The following is a 21,339-nucleotide window of genomic DNA, read 5'->3' on the forward strand; positions in this document are numbered from 1 at the left end:
TTGATTTATACCCGAGTACTTGCTTGCTAGTTTCCAAGAATGCGTCCTTGCAATGCTGCCAAACATCTTGTATTCCTTTGTTGTCATAGTCTATGGATGCCTCTTTCTCCCTCAACATGTCTATAAATCTCTCTTTGAACTTCTCTTTGTTTAATTTTTGTATATCAAAAATCTTCGTCACTCTAGGTTTATATTTCTTCTTCATGACTTGTAGCTCAGCTCTAATTTTTGCAACTACTAAGTAGTGATCTGTTTCAATATCAGCACCCCTTTTATTACGTGTATCAAGTAGGTTATTACACCAAGCTTCACTTATGCATATGTGATCAATTTGGTTTTGGACTTTCTTATCGGGAGATACCCAAGTTATTTTATGACAGTTTTTATGTTTAAATAGTGTTCCTCCAATCTTGAGCTGATGCAGTCCACAGAGCTCCACCATCATTTCACCATTCTCATTTTTTTCTCCTATACCATTTTTGCCCATTATATCTTCTAGTCCATTGTTGTCTGTACCAACTTTAGCATTAAAGTCACCCATCAGCAGGACGATATCTTCTTTAGGAATAGATCCCATTGTGCGATTCAGTGTGCTATAAAAGACCTCTTTATCTTCAATATCGGCAACATTTGTAGGGGCATAACACTGTACAACTGTAAAATTGTTATTTTTCATATTTATCCTCGCTGTGATAATTCTATCATTAACTGGTTCCCAAGATATCAGTGTGTCTCGAACTTTGTTATTCAGAATTATTGCAACTCCATTCATATGTTCCCCAGTTGTCTCGTCTTGGCCTGAATATATTATCTTGTATCTGTCCACTGAAATTTCACCCACACCTTTCCATCTTGCCTCGCTTATTCCCATTATTTCCACCCCATAGTTTTCCATCTCATGTAGAGCTTGCCTGAGTTTTCCAGCCTGGTACAGGGTTCTTACGTTCCACGTTGCTACTAGAATTACCTTATGCTTCCTGTGTTTTAGTTTTGTTTCGGTTTCATTGATTTGCTGGTTTAAGGTGAGGAGGTAATCACTCTTCTGCACCCGACATGCCAAATACATGATTAAAATTTCAATTACCGATTCTTTTTTTCGATATTTTGGAAATCCGGAACACAGCAAACACCTCCCCGATTGATCATTCTTTTCATTTTTCTAAATAATTTGAATTTCTTACTTTCAAAAAGTCGATTTTACACGTCGTCAAAAACGAAACTGTTTGTTTACAAACTGAAAAACCCCGCGTTCCGCCGCTTGGCGTCGCGTCAATCGATATCGGGCAAGCCTATAGACAATTTACAAACAAAATGTTATTGGCAAAAATCCAAAAAATAGTCTGAATATTGGTTTAATAAAGATAGATTCATTATTTATGTAATAACATGGTTCTTTACTTCAATAAAAATTAAATGAAATGTTCAAAATCTCCTCCATAGGCAGTTAATAGTTATTTAATAAACTAGTTTGTTAATGAAGGCGATTAATAATAGAAACTGTTTAAAGCACGAACGAGTGTAGCGAGTGAGTGCCTCTAATAGTTGAGATTATTAATCGCCCATTAACAAACGAATTGATTACAACATTTTTTCGTTGACCGCAAACCTTTTTTTTTTGTAACAAAATTTCAAATTAAAGCCAAATCAAAACCAATTTCATCTTTTTCGATAAAGATGAGACCTTATAAAAGACCTTCATCCTTTTTTGTCCTCAGGGTAGGCCATTTTAAAGTTTTTCAACACTTTCTATTCACTTTTCCACAAAGAGTGTCAGAAGACGTCAGCTCCATTCTCATTCAATTTCACGTAAAAATCACGGTTGCTAAGAAAACCTAGTTACCTTTGAAAAATATGACATGCGAATTATAACCAAAAAGGTCGGCTTTTGAAAAAGTGAATTCGTAATTGTGCAGTTATGGAGCTATAAAATATAGAAAACCCTGCTGCACTACCTGCTGCAGTGTTGGTAAGTGCAAACAAGGCATGTTCGAGGTTGTTTATACATCAAAATATCAAAATCGCAAAAATCGTTGATTAATGAAAAATAGTGTATTAATGAGGTTCATTAATACACTATATTTTAGACAAAATAATTCATTAATATTGAAATTAACAAGCGGTCAACGGAAGAGATATAAAATGTTAAAAAACGGCATTCGTTGTAATCACGACCAGTTTATTAATCATTTTGTTGACCTTGACTTGGAACTATAAAACGGTAATAGTGCTCAGTATTAATTGATAATGGTGTAGAACTACAGTGAAATGGTTGTGGTGTCTGTAATCTTAGCAACAATAATCCTCTGCGTTGCTATAAAAATCTATTTGAAAGTGACCACAAGATGGTGTGAAAGTGCAACGTGTTTGGTAGGCAAAGCTGCAATTGTGACCGGAGCCAACACAGGTGACTCTACCCTTTGACAATACGAGATTTGGAACGTCTTGCTCGCAGGTATTGGCTACGGGATCGCTCTAGATTTTGCCAAAAGAGGAGCCAAAGTAATTCTGGCTTGTCGAAATCCGGACAGAGCTGAAGAGGCTCGTCTTAAAATAATAAAAGAGAGTGGAAGCGCCAACGTTGTTGTAACACTCCTCGATCTTAGTTCGTTTGAGTCGGTGGACAACTTTGTGAAAACTGTGACGGAATGTGAAGAGCGTTTGGATATTTTGGTAAACAATGCGGCAATGATCGAGTTCGATGGTTGCAGGTTGAGCAAAGATGGATACGTGCTGATCCGACAAGTAAACTATTTTTCCGTTTTTCTCTTGACGCTTGGACTTATAGGTTTGAAAGTATTTTAATCTCGCAAAATAATACATAGTTTCACAATGGCAGGTTTAATGAAAAGAAACGAGTCGAGTCGCATCGTGAATCTGTCGTCGATGATGGCAAAGTTTGCTTACAACTTTGAGGTTAACGACTTGTACAAGTTTTCGGGAACCTTGAACAACTACAGTGTAACAAAATTGTGTATCAACTTGTTTACCATTGAGCTGGCCGACAGGTTGAAGCAAACTGGAATTAGCGTATATTCTGTCAATCCAGGCAATGTTGATACAGATATACTTACTGGTAGATACACATCTGGACCCTTGAAAATTATGGTCAAGCTCGTTATGAGCTTCTTTTTAAAAGTAAAACGTTTCAAATTTTGTTTGTAAAATTTTCTAATTTTTTAAATTGCGTAGACGATCGAAGAAGGCGCGCAGACTCCTATATACTGTGCTGTTACGAAAGGAATCGAAATGTACAGTGGTGAACATTTTGAAGAGTGTAGAAAAGTTGATAGATATAGCACAGTCAAGGTTCCGGAACTTCCGAAGAAACTGTGGGACGTTACCGAAGATATTCTTAGGTTGCAACTAGAAAACATGAAGGTTAAATTTTGAGAAAGAGCAGGCGATGGGAAAGATTCCCACATCTCTCAACCAAAAACTACTTTTATATCTTTGCATTTTGAATTTTGTTATTCTTTGCTTAAATATATTAAAAATATGTTGACAGCATTTTTTGTTGCCAAAAATCCTTACTTTTTAATTTCCGAATTTCTTTTTGTTTATCTTTCTATATTGCTCTGTTATTCTATTCCTTCAACCTTCAACTCAGACCCCTTAATCTATCTTTTTGCAAATAAATAAAACTTTTTCAGTTCTGTAATTATAACGTAGCTTCTCTATTATTCTATCGTACTTTTGCCTTAGTAGGATTCTACTCATTTTTTTTACTTCCAGATCGTAATTTCCTTTGTTTAACTTGATGACACCACTATTATATTTCTTTGCGTCTTCACATAATCTCCAAAATAGCATTTGCTTGTTCCACCACTCGTCTAAAATGTATCTTCTTCTGTTACATTAATTTTTTAGTCATTTTCAATTTTCCCTTATTGTTATTATCTCGTTTTTATTTTTCGCACCACATTCTTTATTACTTTTACTCACATTAATTTTTTGTTTCAGTATTATACATCATGCTATCTTACTGCGATTCTTATTTATTACTTTTCTCGTTTTGCCCTAGTTCTCAGTTCTGTTCCTCTACCCATGTTTCTAACTTTTTACCAGCCCTACTATCTAAAATTTTCTCACGTAGTCTCAAGATTCTCCTTTTTTTTTAACCCGCTACATTCTAATACAGGGTCATTATAAATGATTGTCTCATCGCAGTTGGCGTTGAAAACCCACACAAATTTTGGATGTGCCGCTAGTCTCGCAACGTTAGACAAACTATTAGACAGATTTCCACTACCGCCGGTAGCGCTACCTATCGGCGATACTAGTCTCACTCATATTATGAGGCTTGCGGCACATTCAACTACGTCACCAACGCCTACGAGTACTGCGATGGGACATTCATTTATAATGACTCTGTACAATACTCTCACTTTTGCCGTCTTCGTTATTTTTTTTTGCTGGTGCCCTCCCCTTCGTATCCTCTCTCTTGTGTTCCCCTTTGTGCTTCTTTTCCGGATCCCACTTTCTTTATCCATCTACCTTTTTCTTTGTTCTTTTTCCATTTCCGTCGTCACCTTTTTCTCCATCTCATATTCCTCCCCCTACTGAAAAACCTCTACATTATTTCCAATGGTTCAGGAGTTAAGTATAGATTTTTTAACGAAACCCTGCAAGCCCATTTTTTGCGAAAAAGATGGCGTAGGTCAAAAACGATGACAGATAAGTGTTGACAAAAGGACGAAATTTGAAATCAAAATGGGACCTTTCCATTTAAAAAACAAAGATGGAGTCGATTTCCGGTATTTCCGGAAGTGTCGCCATTTTGAAAATATTTTATGTGAACTTGGAGCAGTCCATTATAGTCGGCTACCAATTTTCATATTCACACGATTTTGGGAAATTAGAAAGTTTCTAACGAACTGGCTACGTGAATCACCCTGTATAGATCCCACCTATTCTCCACTTCTCTTCTTTATTTTTTCAACTTTACGAGTGCTTGTATTTTCATCTTTCTTTCAACAAGGTACTAAGGACCGCGTCTTTTTATTTTCCACTTTTACCTGCTCAAGGACAAAATCAAAAAAATATCTTTATCTGATTTGCTCACACTCACAAATTGAGATATGCACGCGTACACGTTCTACTTTCATATTATTACTTTTAATTTATCTATTCTTATCAGTTACGCGCCAGTCAAGGTTCATTCAATCCGTGATTATAGAACGTACACACAGATTTTTATAACCGACCTGATGCACTATCTCCTTCTCTTCGCCGCAGCAACTGCGCTGGTTGTTCTGCTCGTGAAAAGCTACGCCAAACTCACAACAGGATGGTGCAGAAGCCAAACATGCCTAGTGGGAAAAACCGCGATAGTAACTGGAGCCAACACCGGTAAGTCTTGAATGTCATCACCACAACACTCTCTACTGATCCCGGTTAGGTATCGGGTTTGAGACAGCTCTGGACTTCGCCAAAAGAGGAGCCAGAGTCATTCTGGCGTGTCGAGATGAGCAACGCGCTAACGAAGCTCGCGACAGAATTGTCGAAGAAACAGGAAACGAAAATGTGATGGTAAGACTGATCAACATGAGTTCCTTCGACTCGGTGAGAGCTTTTGCCAAAGAGATACACGCGACGGAAGATCGTTTGGATATTTTGGTCAACAACGCAGGAGCTGGGGGCATCGGAGACAAGCAAAGTCAAGATGGACATGTCCTCTTGATGCAAATCAACTACTTTTCAAGCTTTCTTCTGACTCATTTGCTTATAGGTCAGTGTGTAAGAAACTGTAGACCCACGTGGTCAACTTTTGATTGATTTAGACTTGATGAAGAAGACCAAGAAGAGTCGGATAGTCAACGTGTCTTCAGTTGCTGCCAAATACGCTCGTAATTTTGATGTGACAAATGTGGACAAGTTTCCCGGAATCTACTACGTCTACTACCACTCCAAGCTGTGTAATATCCTGTTTACAATAGAGCTAGCCAAGAGGCTGAACGGGACTGGAATCACAACCTACTCCCTTCATCCAGGAGCTGTCAAAACTGAGATTTTTAGGCACGCTCGAGGACCAGCCAAGCTGTTTCTCAACACGCTGAAAAATCTGTTTTTCAAAGTGGGTGTTTCTTCATTTTGAGATTTTCTCCTCATGGTTTTGGTTTCCAGACGAGCGAAGAGGGCGCTCAGACTACAATCTATTGCGCTGTAGCTAAAGGACTTGAAGACCACAGTGGAGAACACTTTGCTGACTGCCGAAGAGTGGAGCCGTACAAAACCGCTACAGATCCGCAACTGGCAAAAAAATTGTGGCAACTGACCCAAGAGATCGTCCAGTTGGAGGCTCAAGAGTGTACAATTTGAAATTATATTTTTGGGAATAAAATCGACTGAAGGTCTCTTTAAGTGTTGGTATGTTTTCGCCCCTTTACACCAGATGGCGCGGGCACCCCGAGGGTGAAGCTCAGGAAAACGCCTAAAAAGGACGAATCGGTCCTTTCTTTTTCGCCAAGCAGGAGCGTTATGCTAATTCGTTATTGGAAGGCAAGGGAAACACGGCAAGATCAATTAATAATTAACTGTTCTGAATCGGTTTTACTGTTGCGCGTTAAATTTATTAGATCGATTTGCATAATTTATCCGCAAACTGGAGAGACCTAATTAATTGGTGCTTGGCTTCCACCACATAATCCCCGTTTGGGTGAAGAATCCGGGCCAAAAATGGATTGTGTGCGCAGATGACAGTCGATAGCGCGTTTTTAACAATCTCCTAAGGACCATCAATCATGGACTTGTCTTTTTTATTGGAGTGTGACCAATTTCGGAATAACATCATACATCAACATCGGGTTAAGTGCACCTGATGGAGGCAGTTCAAATAGTTTACTTAACATATCGCGTGACAAGTTCTCCAAGCGAGGCGTCGCCATTAAAAATAAAGAATCGGTGGCGGCGGTAATGCGTTCGGTACACAGAAATTTACATTGGCAGATTTGTCATTTTTGACAGGTGGTACATACCTGCGTGGGGGATGAGTTGGGCGCGAGGGAGGAATACAAATGCGAGAGGGGTTAGCGTGGAGGAACTGTATTTCGAAGACTCAACGGGGAAATACAAAATTGCAATTTCACTTTGAAATCGGAGGCGCGATCGGCGGTTTTATGGGTTTTTGGGTATTAAAAGTTTATGGCAGTTTATAATTAGGGAGGATGTGTGATGATCGGCACTAAACTGAGGTAATTTTATGACGTTCTCGGAGAGGAATAAAATTTTGCAAAATTCGAGTTAATTCGTAAATTTATATGCATGGACTTACAGGTGAGGAAGCTCTATTTACGTTCATAGTAAATGAACGAGGAGAAAGTTTGCAGACATTGAAACCGGTAATTTTACGTACTCACAAGCGGACGAAAAGTAACTCTTTTTCGTACGCGCTTTAGTAAGCTAGCAACGAAACCGACAAAACCGATAATTTTCCTGTCACCATAAAATATGCAAATGAGTAAGTTGGTATGACAGTTCTATAAAAGCTGCAAAACACCTAGGGAGTGGTAAAAGGGTCATTATTCACTTTAGCTACTTCTGGAATTTTCGCGTTTTTTCTGGCTAGATAGCCTCAGGGCGTCGTTTTCCACCACTCAAACCTTGTGCAAAAGAATTTTCCTTACCCTTTAGTTATACTAAGACATTGGCGCGACCTTGACGCGACCTTGAAACACAACAGGAGAGAAGAAAAAGGCATTTGCACAAGATTTGAATGGTGGGAAACGATCTAGGAGGACGTTCTGAGGCTGTCTAGGCAGAAAAACGCGAAAATTAGTAGTAGTTAAAGTGAACAATCACCGGTAAAAGTGTTATTCGAAGTGGAACTATGTTATTTTATAGAATATGGTGGATAAATCACAACCATAATAGTATATTATGATACAAGTGTATAAGGAAGCCTTTAAAGCACGTGCGACGAATTTAAGAGCACTCAAAACTTGACCACTTCTTGCGAAGATTCTTAGGGATTTTTTGTGGTCCATCCTCGGCGAATTTTTTTCGGTTCGATGGTGGCGCTTTTCCACCCCCGCCGGTCCACATCCCTTATCAAACGCGCCTTTCCGCGGTCACGTCCGGCTCTATGATTTAGCCTCCATTGTTCGTGTAGCAAATCGTTCGAATCCGGCCATACGCAAATATTTTAATCGCGTTACAAAGTCGCCCCGGATCGGTGTCGCACCCTCCGGCTTCGGGGTTGGGGCGAGAGCGTTTAGGGGCCAGAAATCCTCCGCGTGAGGTCCCTTTCCCGTGGTTTATTCAGTTACGCAGTGACAAGATATTTAGCGATCTCGGCGGGATATCGGCGTCATCCTTTTGTCAACTAACCGCATGTCGACCCTACCAAAAAGTCGCTTTATTACGTCGCCGCCGAGATTTCATTGTGCCTTTCGTACACGAAATTGTTGCTTTCATCGCTCCGACCGTCGAAGGGGAAAAATTACCGAATTATTTTAATATGACGCGGAATGACGTGCCAGGATTGTGCGTGACGGGTTTCGTAATTTTTTCATGACGCGATCGTTCATTTAGATAAGAGGTGGGGGTGGGGTTCTCATTGAATTTTTAATTAATTCGCGATTCGGTGTCCTGGAAGTCTTTGCCGAGACGGGTGGGTTATCGGGGCATGCATGACCGATCCGCGATGGCGGCGCCCAGGGGCGGCTCCAGGGAGGGCGGCGGCGACGGCAACTCCATTTAAGAGTCCTTTTATTTCTGGAAATTAGATATTCTGCTTAAAACAAGGAAATGTCAAATTTAAAAGCTCTTGTAGTCACTTAAGTACCTAATGATAATAAGTACAGGAGAAAAGAGAGCATTTAAAAAAAAATAATAAAAGATCCAGTGTTAATTGACGATCGCGTTAGCACAAATGTCTAGGAAAGAACGTGAAGCTGAGCGCGAGATAATAATCGATGACTATCTATTTTCGAACAGACAATTTTGTAGGTGAAAGCAATAATAGAGAATTGAATTCTTCATGTATGCAGTGATAAAATGCCAAATTGATTTCAATGTCAGGGTTGGTTACTGCGTATACCTTTTCCTTCGAATCCGTCGACTTTATACAGAAGAAATATTTTCAAGAATCTAGGTCACATCAACTGTATTTTTTATTTCATTTTTACAAAAAGTTGCCATACAACATTTCGACAGTAAAAAACAACAACAAGTAAAGAACCCCTTAAGCTGTTTGTGTTATTAAATTCCTTATTCTTTATAAAGAAGAGTTGGCGGATGAAACAATTTTTGTATGTAATTTAAAGATAACGCAGTTTATTGTCTAATAATCCTTCTAGGTTTTAGGTTATGTTTAAATAGCGCAACTCCGGTCAACTCAATTTCGAGGGGAAAAAAACTAACAAGAAATGAACAAAAAAACACAATTATACACATCATAATGTAATATATACGGAACAAAAAAGCTCTGAAATTGAAGCTCTGAAGCTGATACGATTCATTAGCCACCCTCGCAATTAGAGTTACATAGTTAAATGTGGTTTTATCCCTTTTTTAAATTTGTTCACAGGAGGTGGTTTTTGACACACAAATATTTATTACTAAGCTTAACTGAATTGAAAGAGAAAGATCTCGGGGACGAGGTTGTATAAAAATGTGGGTGACACAAGTGAGTTTTCATCCCTCACGCAAGTTGTGTCGGAAATGGATTTTTTTTATATGGCACAGGTGGAAGTTTGTATTATTATGTTAGAACCAATGTATTATGCTTTTAAAAATTGTTCACTTTAAGCCAGTGCCGTTCCGACAGTTTGTTTGAATAAAATAATATTTTCTTGCATTTTTTTTGGAATTTTTTACCTGTCGTTATTGATCTGCAGATGAATATAATCTTGGGGAAGTTGTTTTCTTAGAACCGAATTTGATATTTATTTTAACTAATTCATTTCTCTCTACATGATTTTATTATCTCTTCTTGTCATGCATATCAGCAACTTTGATTTTAAGTCACTTTATTTCATTTGTTTTTTCTTCGGGTATTTTTTTATAACTTCATGCTACAGAATTTTTTCTTTTTGGAATTCATTCTATGTTTTGTCTGTTTGCAACTCAATAATACGAGTATCTCTATGATTATTGCTGCAGTATTTTGTCTGCATTACCTCTCAGTTTTCTTCTTTTCAATCTCGCCATTTCCCTCTTATTTTATTTCGAAAATATTTTTTCATATCCATTTTATTCCACCACATTTTATTCTGTCATTATTCACTTGTACGTCCATTTCATAACCTTCATTGTCGAAATACTACCACAGATATTTTTTGCTGATTCACACACTTTTTCTTTCAATTGATTATTCCACATTTTAATTATTGTTGCATTTTCATTCCTTTGTATTATATTTTTAAACATTTTAACTAATATTATATTGATGTACTTTTTTATATTATGTTCTAATCGATTGTAATTATTCAAATTTAATATGTTACTTTTTCATTCATTTAAATTAACAACATTTCATACGTCTTTTTATCTTCTTTTTATTTCTCTATCATAATTAATATGCTATTAGATATCCTCATTTTTTCTCCAGTTATTTTGACTGTGTCTTCGTACATATGTTTTTCATTGTTTCATTCATTACAGCTTTATAATAAACCTTTTTATTCTTTTATTATTCTATTTCGCTTCTTATCTTCTTTATTTCTTTTTTTTCTTCTTCCATATTTTTGTATTTTATATTTGTGTACATTTACATAAATATTTACTTGACTTTTCGAGTTTCAAGAAAATTTTGAATAACGCCGTTTTGCACAAGACAATTATTGGAGAACTTTTTTGGAAGCTTACCCATGCATAAGCTCTCCACTTAGCATGGTATCCGCTTTCAGTCTTTAGATGTCTACAAGATGAACATTTTCGAGCTTTCTTCAATAAATTTCATTTTTTAACATCCGTCAAAGAAAGTTTTTTCATTCGTTTGCGTACATAAAATATGTGATTTTTGAATTGGTCAAGAACCGTTTTGCACGCATTTTGGTTAAAAAAAGTGCCATAGCGTGTCATTTCTTAACGCAATTATAAAATTTTTCATTCATAATTAGTAATTTTTTTAACGAATTCGTATGTAAATTGGAATTTTTTTGGCATGAGTGGGCCAATTTAAAACGAGCGTTTTAAATGTCCACGGGTTCACATAGGAGAAAATTTTCACATTTTGAGAGTGTCGAAAAATTGTAATCTAAACTTACAGGCGCCAAAAAAATGTTGTATGCTTTCTCGTTAGTAAAGTATCTTTTTTTTTACTCGGCGGATTTGCAGCAAATTTTCCTTCTCGTAAAAAAAAGTATTACTTTACTCACTTGTTGCATAAATAACTATTTAATGACAATTAGTAATTTTTGTAATTACTACTTAAGTAAAAGAAGGTTTCATTAAAAATTTTACATTTACTTTTTTACTTTCTCGTTTTCATCTCTATTTTCTCTATCATTCTCTATCCGTATTGCATTCTTTTTGAAATATCCCCATTGCAAATTGAGAAAACCTATTACTTAATTCTTTTTTAAGTATTTCTCTCGTCTAAAACTTTTTTCGTCCCTGTATAAGTACCAATGATGTTTTAATTGTTTTAATTATCCTTCCATTACTTTTTCACACACCACACATTTTAGCCCACAAATTTGTTTATAATTTTTTACTGTCTCAAATACACATGTTTTTTTTAATGAATTACACATTTTCACCTCGTGCCTGGAGCCGGCTCTGTCCCTGAACCAATAAAAATATTAACAGAAAAAAAAACGCTTTGCTTCACGGGCGACGCTTCGCTTATTTATTTTTGTTTTCGTCCCTCGAAAAAGCTGAAATAAATCAAAAAGGTGTCGAAAGTGTTTCCTCTCGTTGCACCTCCAAACCGTCTCGAAAAATCCAATCGAATTCAAGCGCTTTCTGTAATTTTTTCCACATTTTATTGCGCTCTTTTTTATCGGCCATTACGACACTGTTCCAACCTGTGTCATCGGCGATAAAAATATTCCAGTTAATTCCCCGGGAATAAAGGGTTAAAGCTCTACTTACAATCCTCCGATTATCGTAAAAGAAAACCTGTCTGTTAACAGCCGTACAATGTGTCTTCGGAATTTACTAGCAAACATTAAAATTGTCAATTTTCACACCATTTCCCCAATTCCATCGAATTCTCCAATTTACGGCACGAGAAGGTGTTTGTAAGGCTATTACGAGGGGCTTAATTGTCTCCAGCACGCAGACCCATCGATACTCATTCCTTATTTACCAACCGCAGAAACTTTAAATTGAATTAATCAATTAATGTCTTTTTGCCACCTTGAGGCATCCCGACGCTTGCTTCCAATCCCGGAGCCTCCAGATAATTTTTTCAGGACAAGAAATAAGTGTGAACTAATTACGCTGTGGACTTTTGCACTGTCGGTAATTTAGTTTAATTGTGTTATGCAAGTTTGAACAGTGATCCCGTCTGGGAGGGAATTTTCGAGAGGTCTCTGAATTAATTAATCATCTCTATATTAATACCTGAGGTGATAATGTTGACACAATGGGGCCAAATAGAATTCTGATCTGTACCCCAGGAGCAGCACCGAAATATGATACCATGGGTGAGAATCCATGATTTCCGCTTTATTGAAATTCCCTTTGAAGAATGAGACAAATCGCGGCGACTGCGTTAAAAAATAATTAAACTGCGTGCCAGGCGTATTTTCTCGGGGTTAATTTATCCGCGAGGTTGTAAAAATGTCATAAAAGCCGAGAGATTTAAGAGATCTGCTGTTGCAAAACCCCCAAATATTTGAGCCATTATCTCGAAAGGTTTTGCACACTTTTGCGGCTTGCAAGAATTTTGTTCCGTTTCAATAATCTACTTCAGGACAGGAATCGCGATGTCTTCCTTTAATACAAATACTAATTCCGGACAGAACTCTTTTGACTGGTCATTAATAATTTATAATTTGGATAATGAGGTCGTCAAAGGTCAATACGACGAGATATTTGAATTGTCGAATTAATTTTTGCTGAGCGATGGTCTTCAGAAACGGTCTTGTGCCAATTGCATACAATGAGTGGTGGACAAAACGTGGGATGCAGCTTCCATTGAAAGCTGATTTCGGTGTCGCGGCGAAGCTGAAAAGGGTGGTTGTTATTTTGTAATTTGACTAATCTAAACCCACAAAACTTCATTAAAAGCACGGTCGAATTAACTTAAGAAGTTAGGAAGTTGGATGTAATTTCATATAGGACATAGGCGGCGGGTTGAGATGCTCTTGGGAGTTGTACTAATTTTTAAAATAATTAGCAACTTGGAGGAAGTAACTGAAAATTGAGTTTTACGAATCTACCAGGGATGGTATTTTTGTCGAAACAAGTAGGAATAAAATAATATGGGTTTTGGGTTTGATTTGTTTCAAATAAATTTAAAATTCTAGGAGATCGGTGTGATGATGGAGGTTTTAAAAATTGCATTTATTGTCCATTTATATGTACTACTTCTCAGGAATTCTCTTTGAAAAATGATTACAAAAGCATAAAAGCAATTCCTATAAGTCACTTCATAACATTTAAAATAAGAGAAGAGATATTTGTGTTTCTTGGTGTATTTTCTATCTTCTTCATTTTTATTATTATTATATAATGTACTTAGATCTTTCTTCTATTCACTTTTTTATCATAAGTACTCGTCGCAGATTATTCTGAAATATTTTGTCTGCTAGGTTCCATATTCATTATATTGTTTTCTTTCATATGGTTAGTAGAAATAATTTTATTTGGCCTACGGGCTTTCGGATTCTTCACAGTATAGAACCAAAATATAAACATAACTAAACCTAAAATATCAATTTCAAAAATTTCCAAAATTCCGCTCCGCCGCTTTTCCTTTCTTCTTTCTTCGTTTTGCCCCTTGACATTCCCATTTGTATTCTTTAGGTAACCACTTTTCTATTTTTCCCAGCTCCGTTCCTCTACCCATGTTTCTACCAAACCCACTATCTCAAATTGTCTCACGTAGTCCCAAGATTCTCCTTTTTTTTTTTAAACCAGCTACGTTCCAATACGATCCAATCTCACTTTTACCGTCTTCGCTATATTTTTAGCTTGTGCCCCCTTTCGTATCTTCTCTCTTCTGTTCCCCTTTGTGTTTCTTTTCCGGATCCCCCTTTCTTTGTCCATTTACCTTTTTCTTTGTTTTTTTTCCACTTCCGGTGTCTCCGTTTTCTCCATCCCATATTCCTCCCCCTACTGAAAAACTTCTAGTCATTCCATCTTCACTGTACTCCCCTCTATTGTTATTTTCCTATATCCTACTTTTACTTCTTTCTCTTCCCTTTTTTCTTCTTTCACGATGGATCTTAATTTCTTCTGTATCTCTCGCTCTTGTTTTGTAATATTCTTTGTTTCCTTCTTTTCCCTCAGTTTTCCCTTTTGTTTCATCACTTTTTCCTTCCCACTCCACTCTTCCATTTCCACTAGTACCTACTTGATTCTTTGGCATTAGCTTCCTCTATGTTTCCTTTTCTAAAATTTTCTATGTCCCCTTTGATCTGCTGCTTGCTCTTTCCTTCACCTCTCCAACCTGTTCTCACTGTGTTATTTTTTGTTCGTCTCCTTTCTTCCTTCCTTTTTCCATTTTCCTTTCCAACCGTGCTTCTCTCTCAAACCTGTTGTTTTTCTCTTCCTCTCATTTCTGTTCTCTATTCTTAAATGCTTCCCTTCTCTTTTCGCATCTCCTGTATTTCTTCTTTTTTTCCACTTTCATTTCTTCCAGCTATTCCAGTATTTCTTCCATTTCCCTGCCCGTTTCCTTCTCTACTTCAGATGATCTTGCTGTTTTTTTGCTTTCATATGGTTAGTGATTGGCCTTCAGACATCCTTCTATCTTTCTTCTTTCTTACTTTTTAAATTCATATACTAATTCTTTTCCATTTTCTTTTTTATTTCGCTCAGGAATCACTCCATACTATACTACATCAGAAGAGTTTTCTAGAAACCTCATTGAGAAAGATTTCTTAAATTATTAATCAAAGTATCAAGCAAAGAAAATTTAATTTTCATTAAAATGACATAACAGATAAAATACAAGAAGATCAATATATGTATGTATTTCTATCTTCCTATTTCTCCTTAGATCTGTATTTCGTGTTTCTGATTTTTTCCCTTGTGCACTTATTATAAGCACACTATTTTTTAATTATCTTAATTGAAAACATTAAAAAAATTTAAATTCATTTGTGCTTCTGCTAATATGTGATAAATTAAAATAACATTAAAATAGAGATAATGAATTGCATTCATTAACCGTCTTTTGGTTGGACATGATAATAAATATATTTATAAATTAATTTAAATTATAAATTTAGAATTTATTAATTTTATAAATTTATAAATTAATTTAACATCAGTTACCAACTATAGGAAGATTACCAAAAGCTTGTAGACGTTTAGTTTCAGATAAATTAAGCTCCACTATTAATAATTGTCTTTCGACCAAATCAATCTCTTCCTTTGCGAATATTTTTTAATTTTCATTTCTGTACATCATATTACTTCACATGTTTTCGCATACTTTTTCTAAATAAAATACTATTTTAAAAATATATAGTCTTCAATGCTTCGTTTTCTTGATAAAAGCCGTCACATAAATTGGAAGATGAAGTTCGTATTGGAATGCTACGGTTGTCAGCTTGTTTTTGTACAAAGGATCTACTGGTGCGGAGGTTTCTCAATGAAACAGAAAAAAATCTTTTATTTACTTTGTCCCAACTAGCTCAAAAAATCTAAACAAAAGATTCTTTCCTTAAATGTGGATTTTTCTAAAACAGTAAAAGAGCAACCCCACATCAGCCACGATGAAAAAAACTTTAGACATCACGGTATCCGTTTGTTTATGATTAGTTTTCTTTTTCTTCAAAAATCGGTGGCGTTAGAAATAATTGCTGTCGAATGTTTTTGAATAGCTGTTGACTCGATAGCACAACAAACGCAAAATATCTTTATTGCACCCAGCATCCACGAAAGAATGAATTACTTCCTGTTGAGATGGGACTAAACAGCAATACATGTTACTTTGTGCTTTGGTGTTCCACTTTCAACGAGCCTTTCTTTATGGGGTGCTTGGTCATAACACATCGGACGCAGACACCACATAAATAACGTCTTCATTGTGACAAATTGGAACAACCGTCAAGCGAGCAATCTACAAGAACTCATGAGAAATCAATGTGCGAAAACCTCGCGGAAACGTTTTTGAATCCACGCATTTTCGGACACACCCTACTCGTTCCATCGAACTGAGCCACCCCCCGCGGCTTCATCGCATTCTCGATCCTGCAAGTCATCTATAAATTTATTAATAATTTATAAGGCCCACTTCTTGGAGGCCTTCGCGGCTGGGTCGCCTTGCATAACTCGACATTTAATAGGCGAAGATTTCACGGTGCACGCCCTCGCCACTGTTGGACAATCGTGGGTCAACACCTGTACCCCGAAAAATGCCATTCATCCCGTGAGAACGACGCAATTCGTCTTTGTCCCATCTGGTGGGGTTCGATTGAGTCGAGGTCCAAACTGGGTGATTTCCTTGGATTTTTCCACCGGTGTGATTTTTTTCTTCGCCGGACAATTAACGCCCGATCGATTTTTTATTAGGGGCGTAGCCACACGAATCCATCATAAAAAGGTCCGGGCTCCGAATTTATGCGGTTTTTATTCACTCCGGTTTATTCTTCTATTCACCGGGATCGGTTGATGTGCGAAACGTGTCCTTCATTCACCTTAAGGACTGTCCACTTTATAACGGCGTGGGTGGTAATTTATGTGATTTGTTGACCACGGCTAACCGCAATCCTATTATTTTGCTGGGACCTCCTGTAAAGCTCGTAATGCAGCGGGATTTATGGGGCGAGAATTCAGAGCTGCAAGTCTCTTCTAATTATGTTACAAGGATTCACTCGCGCTGGCCTAACTCGATTTGCAGAGGAAGTCGGCAAAAATTCGCAACGAACCGATCGCATTAATCTCACCCGACAAGGTTATTGTTACGTAAACGGTCCTGAAAGCCCCATTCGGGGCGTACAAATAATTTTATTTCATTGCACTTGGCCACTCCGGCACATATTCAACTCTGAAAAGGTGAAGACCGCCCGCGGAGAGGATCATCGGATGTTTTGACAATTCTCGTTCTGTGCGGAAGTCAGGAGCGGGATTATTGTCAACACCCTGGCACCCCACTGCGCCCTAATCACCCAAGGACAATTTCTCCCGATGGCCGTTAGGCTGGACGCTGCGGATCGATCCGGAGGGACGCCGTCGACGAGGAATTTTGCTGAAACGTGATATTTACAGGACCGGATAACGCTGAAGGATTGAGTGGAACAATGCGAAGGAGAATTCGAGATCGAAGTGATTTCTGAGTGATGGATCGTGATTTGTTGAAGCGACTCAAAGGGAAAGAGGAACTGAAAAAAAATTGAGTGAAAATAAAGTAACAACTAACTACAATACTAATTAATTTGGAGCATGTTGACAGCTAACCTAAAATTTAGAGTCAAAAAATCTTTCCTTTTTTTCTTTCTTTACAATGTTTTACATTAAAAATAGAATAACTTAACGATTCCCATTCTCGAAGCAAACATCTAAGGACACCCTTTGTTGAAAACATGTTCAATTGTGTCCCGATTAAACATAAACAAATGTCATTCGTGTCAAACGGCGGGAAATTCAAACTTTACACTGTTCTAAACGGTTTAATTTTTCCAACGCCTACTCAGCCCAGGATTTTCATTTGAACGCGCGATACTATCTCTACAAATTTATGCTATCGATGTCTGTTTTTCCAAATCAAACATGGAAATCAAAAGAAAAGAACAACTGCATCTACAGTAATTACACAAGAGCTTTAATCTCCAGCTGCTGAGATAAGATCTTACGTATTACATCATTCTTTGCATCAGGTGATGAAGTGCATTCTCACGCTAATGAGGTAATTTTTTAAAAGAGAAAAGATTTTTCTTTGTGTATTTTTTACCCTTTTCTTTTTTATTACTTTTATACTGATCCTCCTTTCCATTTTTGTACCATGATCAGCGCATTATTTTGTCTGCAAGTTTGCACATGCATTCGACTACATATTTTATTTTCATTTAATAGTTTTACATAACTTTTTCATTATTAATTTATTTTGTTATAATTGAATTGCTTTTTTCTTTTGATTTGTTCATTTACATTAATCTTCAAAGTTGGTGTTGAAGAGTCGATTGTGAACGCACCACTCGCCAGTCTGCAGAGTAACGACACAAACAACGCAAAAAGTGAGGTTAGATTTAAACAGCTGATCCGTGATGTACTGATCTGTAATCCGTGGTGCGTTCACAACCGACTGATACATTTATTATTAACTAACTCATTTTATTTGCGCAAATAATGCAAAAGAAATTAAGATCTATTGAAAATTGAACCATACAAAAAATACAAATTATATCTTATCACGCAAAAAACGTATTAACCATTATAAATATGTTTTTATTTAGATAAGTTGATGCAAGATCCGGTCACCTCTAGCCAATTCTTGCTAATAATTCCATTCCATATTTTCTTAATCTTCCAGAATCCTAGAAGCTATTTCTTTTTTATTTTCAAATGAAGTCTTAGTATACCCTTGAGCAACTGTTTTCGACGTCCAGCCACCATGACGCTTTACGCCCCCTAGTGTGCAAATAACGATGTCTCTGAAAACAATGCTCTGCGTTTTCTTCGAGAGGTGATAATTTAAGAAACAAAGCAAAATTCTCTGGGATGATCTCTAATGTATTTATCCAACAGGCTGATGTCATTTCTACACCGGATTGACTAGTTATTATACAGGGTGACTCTAAAAGTTGTGCAGATATTTTAACCAGCAATAGAACTCCACAATAGGTAACGATTGAGCCAATAAAGCCTTATACAAATGTTGATATTTTTCGAACAAAAGGAGCTAAAATTTTTTCAAAAAACGTTTGGGAGCCACTGAGTTACTTGTTCTTATTCAAAGGCTGAACAAAATTGTTTCGTTAATTCCTCAAATCTGAATTTTTTGTCAGTTGTGGAGCTTTTATTTCAGTCACATTTATTATAGGTATTGTCTTTAGCGTACACATTACTACAGGGTGTCTATAAATGATTGTAAGGGTCAAGATCAAAAATATTATTGTGCCGCCTTTTTGAAACAGATGCCCAATTTTAATTTATTATTAACCGTCACTTCTGACAGTAATGGCGTTTTATAATACAGTGTTCGTTTTATCACAGTTAATAAACACCAAAAATCTGTATTTTTCAATACAAATTGCAAATACGTCCGGATTTACAGCTAAACAAAATTTGTGAGGGTAGTATTTAGCCAATAACAACCTAACCTGAAAATGTGATTTATTCTACACATAAAGCGGCACATTCAAAATTTGACAAGTTTTCATAGCAAGCTGGACCAGATAATCATTTTAGAGATACTCTGAATAAAACAACATAAAATACGTCCAAAGACCAAAGTAACTCGCTCCCTTCAGTAAAGTATAATTTCAATACACTTTCCGGTGGCTGAAATCTAGGTTTCGCTTTCGCATTTGCTTTTTTCCGATTCATCCCGCGACACGTTTTTGCTTTCAGACCGTGGGCATTAAAATACATCGTAACGCCTCTGTTTACAGCTGTCAATTCCTCCAGTTGGAAGTATCCGCTTGTTTTGACAAAACTCCGGACTAATTGTGATGAATCGGTTTAACCCTTGAAACGTGCACAATTCTAAAATCCGTCCACGGATTCGGTGCGAAATTTATTTCCAATCGATCAAAAAGTGTCACGGGACCGGTAAGCACTTCCACTGTTCGTCCGAATTAATTTAAAATCGTGCGATTTGCGTCTGAAAGAAAAGGGTGTGATGGAGTTGTCATCCGCGATTACCTGGTGCAGAATTACACCGAAATCCCACCACAAATGGGTCGGATTAACGAGACAACCGTGCAAAATGGTAGCACTTACCTTTCAACATAAATCCCATAAAGTCACCCTCCGAGCCGCCCTTGCAACAATACCACCCCAATACGGTCGAAAGTCGTGCAAGCTATACATTTCATTCAATAAACACAAAGCCGGGGGTTACAAGTTATTGTTGCAGATCCTCAACGTACCCCCACTTGCAGAGTCCTGCCCCTTTAACTTTATATACCCTTGTACATTTAAATCCTTGTTTAGTTAGCAATTGTGTCTCAAGTGTCCTTAAGTGCCCAAAATGTGCCCTTCGTGCCGCAGCGACGCCGCCACCAAGTGCCCCAAAATCTTCCGCCCCTGGGACACCTACCAGGACGACACCGTCACCACCACCTCGCCCCAAGACAAACCCGGCTTTCGTCCCGTGGACCCGGGGCCCTTCCTGCCCCCGTACGCCGACCCGGTGCTGCTCGAGACCCTCGCCAACAACTACGCCGAGGAGTACTTGAGGGTGGTGAACCAAGAGCACCAAGTGAAGATTTTGAACGCGCGGAAGCAGCGCCCCAAGAAGTACAAATGTCCGCATTGCGACGTCGGATTTTCTAATAACGGCCAGCTTAAAGGACATATCAGGATTCACACAGGTTGGTCCGGTCGATCCGCGTTAAAAGGACGAGATTCGATGTGGATTTTTGTTTAGGTGAGCGTCCTTTCAAGTGCGACGAGAAGGACTGCGGCAAGACGTTCACCAGGAACGAGGAGCTGACCAGACACAAGAGGATACACAGCGGTCTTCGTCCTTTTCCTTGCACGCACTGCGGCAAGCGCTTCGGCCGGAAGGACCACCTGAAGAAGCACTCGAGGACGCACTTCCAGCACAGAGGGGTGTACGCCGTGCCCGTGATGCTGCCCCTCGAGGCCTGGGCCTACCCTTACGTGCCGCCCATGTACGGGCTCTAACAAGCTGTGATGTAAATAAGTCCTGTATATTTTTGTAAAATATTGTGATAAATTTATTTTAATAAATCGGTCGAGTCGATCCGGAGTGGCTAATTCTTGTGATTCCTGCGTGACGCGCCATTGTTGACCCATCAAGTCCGAATGATGGAGCGATTCGATCGGGAATTTTGGGATATTGCGCGAACAATAAATTTAATTTCGCAAAATCTGGAAACTGGTGATGGATCACCAATTCTGCAGTATTGTTGCGGGACTTAAAAAAGACTAAGAGAATCGGATTACAATGGGATCGCGTTCACAGTGACCAGAAAAATCGACGACTGCCTTCGGATTCCGAAATAAAACCGTTTTACGCTGCAATAAAAGCGGAAATATTGTTTTAATTCATATTTACCGCCGGTAATGGACGAGTTACAAGCGCGAATA

At 37.8% G+C, this 21,339-nt stretch overlaps 3 protein-coding genes and 1 long non-coding RNA gene across 4 annotated transcripts; 3 read left to right on the plus strand and 1 right to left on the minus strand.

The window, feature by feature from the left end:
* Positions 1-1,796: 1,796 nt before the first annotated feature.
* LOC138125886 (retinol dehydrogenase 11-like) lies at positions 1,797-3,502 on the plus strand. The gene is made up of 4 exons (XM_069041443.1): positions 1,797-2,404; positions 2,453-2,785; positions 2,837-3,135; positions 3,190-3,502. The coding sequence occupies exons 1-4, from the start codon at positions 2,266-2,268 to the stop codon at positions 3,388-3,390; spliced, it is 972 nt and encodes a 323-aa protein (XP_068897544.1). The 5' UTR covers positions 1,797-2,265; the 3' UTR covers positions 3,391-3,502.
* Positions 2,874-3,698, minus strand: LOC138125888 (uncharacterized). The gene is made up of 3 exons (XR_011157548.1): positions 3,532-3,698; positions 3,072-3,363; positions 2,874-3,016 (listed from the first exon to the last, which is right to left on the minus strand). It is a non-coding gene; the product is annotated as an uncharacterized lncRNA (long non-coding RNA).
* Positions 3,699-4,728: 1,030 nt separating this feature from the next.
* Positions 4,729-6,360, plus strand: LOC138125885 (retinol dehydrogenase 11-like). The gene is made up of 4 exons (XM_069041442.1): positions 4,729-5,349; positions 5,399-5,728; positions 5,781-6,073; positions 6,124-6,360. The coding sequence occupies exons 1-4, from the start codon at positions 5,079-5,081 to the stop codon at positions 6,316-6,318; spliced, it is 1,089 nt and encodes a 362-aa protein (XP_068897543.1). The 5' UTR covers positions 4,729-5,078; the 3' UTR covers positions 6,319-6,360.
* An 11,445-nt stretch (positions 6,361-17,805) lies between these two features.
* LOC138126469 (Krueppel-like factor 4) lies at positions 17,806-20,986 on the plus strand. Its single transcript, XM_069042232.1, has 3 exons — positions 17,806-17,939; positions 17,984-20,597; positions 20,654-20,986. Exons 2-3 carry the CDS (start codon positions 20,255-20,257, stop codon positions 20,911-20,913), a joined length of 603 nt encoding a protein of 200 aa, XP_068898333.1. The 5' UTR covers positions 17,806-17,939; positions 17,984-20,254; the 3' UTR covers positions 20,914-20,986.
* Positions 20,987-21,339: the final 353 nt, after the last annotated feature.

The sequence above is a fragment of the Tenebrio molitor genome, chromosome 3, assembly GCF_963966145.1.
Source record: "Tenebrio molitor chromosome 3, icTenMoli1.1, whole genome shotgun sequence".
NCBI lineage: Eukaryota > Metazoa > Arthropoda > Insecta > Coleoptera > Tenebrionidae > Tenebrio > Tenebrio molitor.